Consider the following 7,712-nt stretch of genomic DNA (forward strand, 5'->3'; position numbering starts at 1 on the left):
ATTGCGGAAGCAGGTGCTAGGAAATAGTCAGACAAACAGACGGACAGACAGACAGACAGACAGACAGACAGAAAGACAGACAGTAACAACAGAGAGAGGAAAAGTTGTAAGTTTTTTGGTGTGTTTTGAGCGCTTAATCAGCAGCTTGCTCTGTATGCTTCCTGGGAAGCTGAGGATATTTCTGAGTGCTCTGGGGTAATAATATAGTGCAAAGCGCATAGAGCCTGCTGTTGAACGAGAGTATGCTCTTTACAGATTTGGTTTAAAATTTAAAAAGGTCTCACAAGAAACAAAATCAACAAAAGTTCAGATCCATTCTATTTATTACACAATCTTTCTCCTTTTCCAAAAACAAGCTTTCTTCCATTCCATTATGTACAGGGTTCACTCACTCAGTCACTAATTTAGGACATCCATTACATCAAATTTAATCCCACAGGCAAACAATTTTTCTATTCAAACTATACAAAACTTTACATTTTCAGCCTTTTCGTATCTTCCTTCCACTATCATCATTTCTGTCTGTAATTAACATTCATTCCATCATATCATCAGTACCAGGCACAAGAAAGTTGTCCAAAAATCAAGAATTTTCTAAAGATGTTACGGAACAATAAATAAAAAAGTAGAAAATTTCATATAACCTAAATTAGTATACCGTAACCTAAAAAGTGGAGGATCCACTTCAGCGGCAAGATAGTAAGGAGGTGGAGTCCGCTCAAACAAAATTCAGCAGGACTGCTGAATTTTCTTTGGTTTAGCGACGTTGCTCAAATAGAAGAGAAAAAAAAATAGGGGCTTTTCTTTTCTTTTGGTTCACCACTGTTTTTGTATCAGTTTAAGCAGATCGCTACCTCGGAAATACAAAATTCTATCTACTCAATACCTAGTTTTGAGAAATTTGACGTCAAAGGATTTTGAGTTTCACATTATGTCAAGCTTTTTCGAATGCAGTTTTTTGAATACCTTGATAACGACTCGGAATAATCGTACGATTTTGATAGAGCAGAAAGAACATTTGGTTTCTGACATTGTGGTTTTAGTAACTCACTCAAAACGGCCCAAAATGTCAGATAGAACTTTGTCATTCTAAGGTAACGAGATGCCACTGTCTGTAAATTTAAAAAATAGCCTACATCATCTTACAAATAAAAGTTTTATTTCATTTTAAAGGGACAACGGAACTGCCATAGACACTTCTGACATATATTCATTTTCAAATCTTCAAAGACAACCACATGCACAACTTTTTTTTTTTAAAAGGCATTCAGAACTATTTTCTTGACTCACTCCCTCATTCAGAACCATCTTTTCATTTTCAACCCATTCTCTCCTCTTCCTTGACATGAACACCCACCACACATGCACAACTGTCCGACAACTTCGTACACCCACTCAAAACGCTGCCTTTCCATTCAAGCTTCATTTTTTTAAAAATTGATCCCCAACATGATTCCCATTCCAACCTATATTTACAGCGAAAAGGGGCTAAATGAAATACATGGGTTTCTTCACGTTGATTCCATATTCAGCAAGGGCTGGGGTGAGGTCTTCCATCTGGAGGGTCATTTTCTTGTCCTGAAAGAACAGCAAAAGACCAAGAAACACATTACATGTACGGAAAGAAAGACCAGTCAAAAGGTGGCGAAGGGTACCACTTACTTCCGGTAACACTGGTAAAGAGCTTTCTGTTTAGTTTAATTTTAGTACAGTCCAGTAAATTTGTAACAGCCTCTGCTGTTACAGGAACTTGGATACAACAGTTACAAATCAAATCCCCGGGGGGGGGGGTTCCCTTATAAGAGTAATTGTTTTGTTTTAGTAAGTGTTTTTCGGCACTTGCAACACAATAAGGTCATATAAGTGCCAAAGATTAGAGGTGTCACAAGAGAGTAACAAACACAAAAAAGAAGGAGGGGGGATAAAGACAATAGATGTTTGACAGGAAAGAAGAAGCAAACCACACCAGAGCACCCGCCAACCACCCACTATAAGTGTAAGTATTATGAACCTGGCTATAACAAGGTTCAATTTGAGCAGGCTCAGATATAACAGCGATTTTGCAGCGCATGAACTTGCTTTAGATCCGTCAAATTATTCAAATTGGTCTCAACTAAGACATTTCCCCTGTTTGTATGTATGATCGATTGCCTGCACACAAACTTTTCAACACATAGCCAACCCCTCCCTCCCTCCCTCCCACCCCCATAGTTTTAGGGATTAGGGTCACTGATTGATTCCGTCTCAGTGTTAGCAAAACAGTCCACTGGAAAAGGATCTGCAGTAATCTGTGATTTCGGAAAGTTTCAGCGCCCTCTTGGCTCAGGGTAGACCTAGGTTCTTCAAGATCTATGGCCTAGGTCTAGATCTAGACAGACAGACAAATCATTGGTCTAGTTTCGAGGCTAGCCTAGATCTAGATGTAGATCTAGATCTAAATGAAGATTGCCGATGTCTTTTCGATGAACGATAGTTTTTCATCCGTTTTGGAGTTGGGGGAATCACAATTTCAAGAAAAGAACAATGTCATTTAATTTCAATCGAGCAGTCTCTCTCTCTCTCTCTCTCTCTCTAACTCACTCTCACTCACTCACACACACACACACACACACACACACACACACACACACACACACACTACCGGGTCTGGGCGCTGAAACTTTCCGAAATCACAAAAGAGTTCCCCTACCGGGTCTGTATACTCCGTGACTTTGTTCCCGGTTACCGGGTCTGTATACACTTCGTTATTTTAATGACCTCTCGCCTCTCATTCTAAAGCCAAATTGAACGACGAAAACAGTCGCCCCTTCCACCTGAAGAGGATTTTTTGTCGGCATAACCATTCACAAAGGTTCTGAAATCTTAATTATAATTTATAAAAAAATTTGTTAGTTTCACTTTCATTTTTTCCCACACAAGTAGGGTAACTGTTCGTAAAGCGGGGGCTTTTTCGAAGAGGACGCCACCAGATTTTGAGGACACCTTTTAATTTGGTTAAAAAAAGAGAGGAGTGAACCATCTTGTTTTACAGAATCTTTGACTATACTGTGCTTTATAATTCTCTTACCTTCCCCTGTTTCTTTGAACTTTGCCCAGATGACCTCATTTTGGAGTGCTGCAAGGCATCATTAGCAATGTCTGAGATGAACTTTTGAGCTGCCAAAGAAATGAGTCGTGCGCTGAAAAGAAGAAAAGAAAAAAAAAAACCCAGTAAAACCAGCAAGGCTTGTGAGAGGGAACGGGAAATGCATCGTTATCAAAGATAATAAGAGGAAGACGACACAATTAAATGTGTCACGACGCAGTCAAATCAGGTGCTCGTCAATTTTTGGGCATCTGGTGTATTATTCGTATCAGGTGAAAGCTAATTTGTTTGACTCGCTTCCAATGAAATAAATATATATCCATTTGTCTTGAATAGAACTCAAAATACCTGTAATTGAAGGAAGTGAGGTCACCTGATTTCAGTGGTCAAATTAGCGAGAAAATGGCCACCAAAGTTTGGTAACTCCAATAGCCAGAGTCTTTGAAAACTGGAAATAAGACATATTTTGTTCCTTTAATTAATGTTTTCAGCGTGGTGAAATCAGGCGCTCATCAAAATAATGAAACCAGAGAAATATAGGCATTTTTTCTGGCAGTTGGGTAATTTTTTTTTTTTAACTCAACACTTTTTATGTCTATTTAAAAACACTTTTCTGTGTGGGTTTTCCAGAAAAACCTTGATCAAAGATACTTGTACATAAATTTACAGTTTCCAAGAACACTCAAGCTTCGAAAATTACCACACTTTGGCGGCCATTTTCTCGCTAATTTTACCTTCGACATCAGGCGACCCCCACCTCCTTTTATTGCAAATGTTCTGACTTCTATTCAAGATAGATGAGTATTTTTGTTCGCCAAATGCAAGACAAATGAACCAGCTTTAAGATGACACTACTAATAACTCCATGCCCAAAAACTGACAAGCGTCTGATTCCACCATATCATGACACATAAGTGACATATTTATATAAATAAATTCTCAAAATTCAATGGAGAACTAATTGCAAAAAGTACTTACATCCGAGGATCACTGGAATCAAAACCTGCCCTGTTCAGATAGTAACCTGTCACGGAGTCTGGTATCTGAAGGATAATAAAAATAATTATAAAAATATCATTTTATAGATAAACTCAAGACATATCCTGTCACGGAGTCTGGGATCAGAAGGAAAAAAAAAAAATAATTTATATCGTTTTACAGATAAACTCAGACATAACCTGTCACGGAGTCTGGTATCCGAGGGAAAATAAAAATAAGTATACAATCATTTTATAGACAAACTCAAGCTATCATGTCACAATGAGAGGGACCACCTGTCTTATACGGCCACTTTTCTCCTAGACAAATGGGTGGGCGTCTTCGATTGTTATTTATTGCAAACTAGATCTAGATTCTAGACCTGGATCTACATTCATCAGGAGGCCGTAAACGTAGATCAAGATTCTAATGTCACCGTCACTGCGTATTATTATTATTATATTACTTTTTAAAATTAATTACTAACGCTCGGAAAAACAAATCTGATCTCTATTTCTCTGAACGCCTTCCGTTCTCGAAATTTTCTGGTTATTTGCGAGACTTCGGCGTAATCTTTCATTCTGCCATTCTGCAAGGACTGGGAAGAAGCATATTTTGCATCAAATTCAATTTCTATAGCTAGAGATTTTTAGCTAAATTTTCAGAGATACTTCAATTGTGGTTGGGGCAATGTTCCCGATCTAGATCTAGATCTATACTTCATTTGAAAATGCCTTCAAAAGGTACTGCGAGGAAACAAGACTGCTCGACTTTGGCAGAGTAACCTATTTTGCATAAAATTAGTCACCCCTAAAGCAAAGACTAAAAAAAAAAAAAAAACCTCCAGCCGCCCCATTCACACATTACACACACATACACACACACAAACACACCCACCCACCCACACCAACACACACTCTCTCTCTCACACACACACACACACACACATGTAATACACATGCAGGCCACTCCATTCCTTTGTTTTTGTAAAATGTTTTACGGCGCTGGCAACTGCATATAAGGTCATATAAGCGAGTGGGATACACCTAATATTTTCAGTTGGTAGGAAATTTTGAATTTTGCCCGGGTGGCGGCCGAAGCCTACTCTTTTCGATTTTAGACCACCAAGGGATCTTTAACGCGCGCAACTTGCACACGGGCCCTCCGAGATTTTTCGCCCTTGTCCGAGAAGGCTAGGTGTAGATCTTTCCTACCAGTAGATCAGGGGTGTGGCTGAAAGACAGCAGTAAGAAAAAGCGAAGGAGTAGCAGTAGAAAGGCTGAAGAAAGAATCACGAGCCCAGAGGAAGGGGCAAACGAGGTGAGGGGATGGGGGCAGAAAGAGGAGACGAAAGCAGACAACAGTAACATTGCTAGAGAGCAGGAAATGAGGTGTAAGTCTGGAGACAAATTTAGAGAAGAAAATTTTTCGGTCGCTACCCGGATTCGAACCCGCGACCTTTTGAATGAGAGGCCAACACCTTAATCTCTAGGCCAAGAGAGCCCCCCCCTCCATTGCTCCATTCGCAAATAATTAAAGTCTCGAGAACGGAAACCGCTCAGAGAAATTGAGTTCAAGTAGTACTTTCCCAAGCGTTCTGAGAAATAGAGCCGGCCTTATTATTATTCAATTTAATAACGAGTGCCAGAAAATCGTGATTCGATCAGATCTAGTCTAGGTCTAGAGATCTAGAGATCTAGATCTAGGGTGATTTTGTAGAACCTTTAGTTCGTGAAAGTCAAAAGCTGAATGCCACAGACCCTGTATTCAAGTATTGCCAGGTAATCGTTGATGAGTGAACTGTTCTCACTAAGCCGTCTAAGCATGAGTGAATGGAAGGAAACACTAAGGCCAGAAAATCAAAATTCAAGCAAAGAATGGTGCTTTTTCGGCAGAAACGTTTGAACATCTCCATTGCTTCCACTCTTAGCCCCACCAACAGGTGTAACAACAAGCACAGCAATGCACCCCTCACTGCCATCATGTAACACGAGGAACTTTTCTCGGCTGGCCGTACGATCACAGGGTGGCAGTGGCAAGCATTGGTCAATCTGATTTCACACCTCTGGCTTCTGACTACGCAGTGGCTCGCTACTACTAAGCACTCTCACGGGCAGCCGTGAGATTTCACACCCACGCCCACACCGCCACCCTGACCATCTGCATCGCTCAAGCCTTGTCAAGGCTCACATGAATGAATGGGGGGTAACATCTACCCCCAAATTGCACCCCGACTCCCCTTCCTCGCCCAGCGACAAGGTCATAGTGTTGTTTAGAGCCAGTGGAACCAAACTTGCAAGTTTTGTTTCAAATCAGGGCTGAACGGCACAAAGCATTGGCATTGTCCGTCTTAACTTGTCTTAAGCGGGTGAAGCCCTCGGAAGGGAGCGGGTTTTTCTTTCCGTTACCGCGTTAGACAGGTTTCCGTTTTATACAGGTAATCAATGAGAAATATATCAAGGGGGGAGCAGGGAGATTCCGTTAAGACAGTTCCGTTAAGGTAGGTTCTTGGTCATCAAGACTTCCGGATTTCTTCTCTCTGGATGAGTGGATGTAAACAAACGCCTCAAACGGCGTCTAAATATGGATCGTGGAGAAAGGTTCTGCATTCTAGATCTAGTTCTTAGTCTTTACACTTACTGTGGGAGTGTAATCTTCCAACTGTAAAACAAAATCACTAAGGGGAACACCTGCTGACTTTTCCTGCATCTGTTGTTGATTATCTTGACTATTCTGAGTTTGCAAAACGAATTGAGGTTTAGCGTTTGTATCTTCGCCTGCAGTCGCCATTTTGAATTTTTCAATAACCCAGATTTATCTGAATGTTCTGTTCTTCACACGAATTTAGTTTCACAGATTTGTCTGCTTAGTCTCAGTTTCAGCGGGATTTTAAACATTTTGACAATGAGGTCAATGATGATGAAAAGATTCTGGGTATGCGAGTGGAGATATAAAGGCGCCCTTAGGCGTAAGCCTACTTTAATCTTATTTGTTGTTGGTTTTTTTCATGAGCTCTTACTTAAATTTAATTAACGACTTTAATTGCAGTGTGTCAGATTATTTGCCAAAACATGTATAACAAGGATAATCATTAAAAACAACAACAACAACAACAACAACAAGAGCACATTAAAAAAAAAAACCTTTGGACTGAACAAGCGTTAGAAATTTCTCCCTTGAATCGAAATTCGAGGGAGCTCGATCTCTGTTAGCCTCTCATTCAATAGGTCCCCAGTTCGAATCCGGATAGAGATGGAAAATGTTCTTCTCTAAGACTGTCTCCTTTCACGATCATTTCCTGCTCTCTTACAATATTCAGTCATGTGCATGCTTTCGTCTCCACTTTCTGTTCAAGTTGCGCACATTAAAGGTCCCTTGGCTGTCCAAAATCATATGGAGAAGGCTTCGGCCGCCACCAGGGCAAAACTGAAAATCTCCTACCCACTGAAAATGTGTCCCGCCCGCTCATATGACATTAGCGAGCGCCGTAAAAAGAAGACTCCTCGCTAATGTTTCCTTTACAATCCGTGGACTGTCTTTCGCAAACAGAGAATTTGCAGACCACCTTTCCCATTCATTTGCCCCGCCCCTGACCAAACACACACACACACACACACACAAACACAAACACACACACACACACACACAC

The 7,712-nt window shown here is 40.5% G+C and overlaps 1 protein-coding gene across 1 annotated transcript; it reads right to left on the reverse strand.

Annotated features, from left to right (window-relative positions):
• Positions 1-305: 305 nt before the first annotated feature.
• Positions 306-6,877, reverse strand: LOC101854465 (transcription initiation factor TFIID subunit 10). The gene is made up of 4 exons (XM_005112271.3): positions 6,704-6,877; positions 4,064-4,128; positions 3,068-3,179; positions 306-1,578 (listed from the first exon to the last, which is right to left on the reverse strand). The coding sequence occupies exons 1-4, from the start codon at positions 6,851-6,853 to the stop codon at positions 1,489-1,491; spliced, it is 417 nt and encodes a 138-aa protein (XP_005112328.1). The 5' UTR covers positions 6,854-6,877; the 3' UTR covers positions 306-1,488.
• Between the last annotated feature and the right edge of the window lie 835 nt (positions 6,878-7,712).

The sequence above is a fragment of the Aplysia californica genome, unplaced genomic scaffold (assembly GCF_000002075.1).
Source record: "Aplysia californica isolate F4 #8 unplaced genomic scaffold, AplCal3.0 scaffold01221, whole genome shotgun sequence".
Taxonomy (NCBI): domain Eukaryota; kingdom Metazoa; phylum Mollusca; class Gastropoda; order Aplysiida; family Aplysiidae; genus Aplysia; species Aplysia californica.

What these genes read in the sequence shown, in the direction of transcription:
- LOC101854465 (XM_005112271.3), bottom strand. Translation starts at nt 6,853, where the DNA reads ATGGCGACTGCAGGCGAAGATACAAACGCTAAACCTCAATTCGTTTTG. An exon ending in TGGAAGATTACACTCCCACA is followed by an intron (nt 4,129 to 6,703) that starts GTAAGTGTAAAG and finishes ATTATCCTTCAG; the next exon opens with ATACCAGACTCCGTGACAGG. An exon ending in GATTCCAGTGATCCTCGGAT is followed by an intron (nt 3,180 to 4,063) that starts GTAAGTACTTTT and finishes TCTTCTTTTCAG; the next exon opens with CGCACGACTCATTTCTTTGG.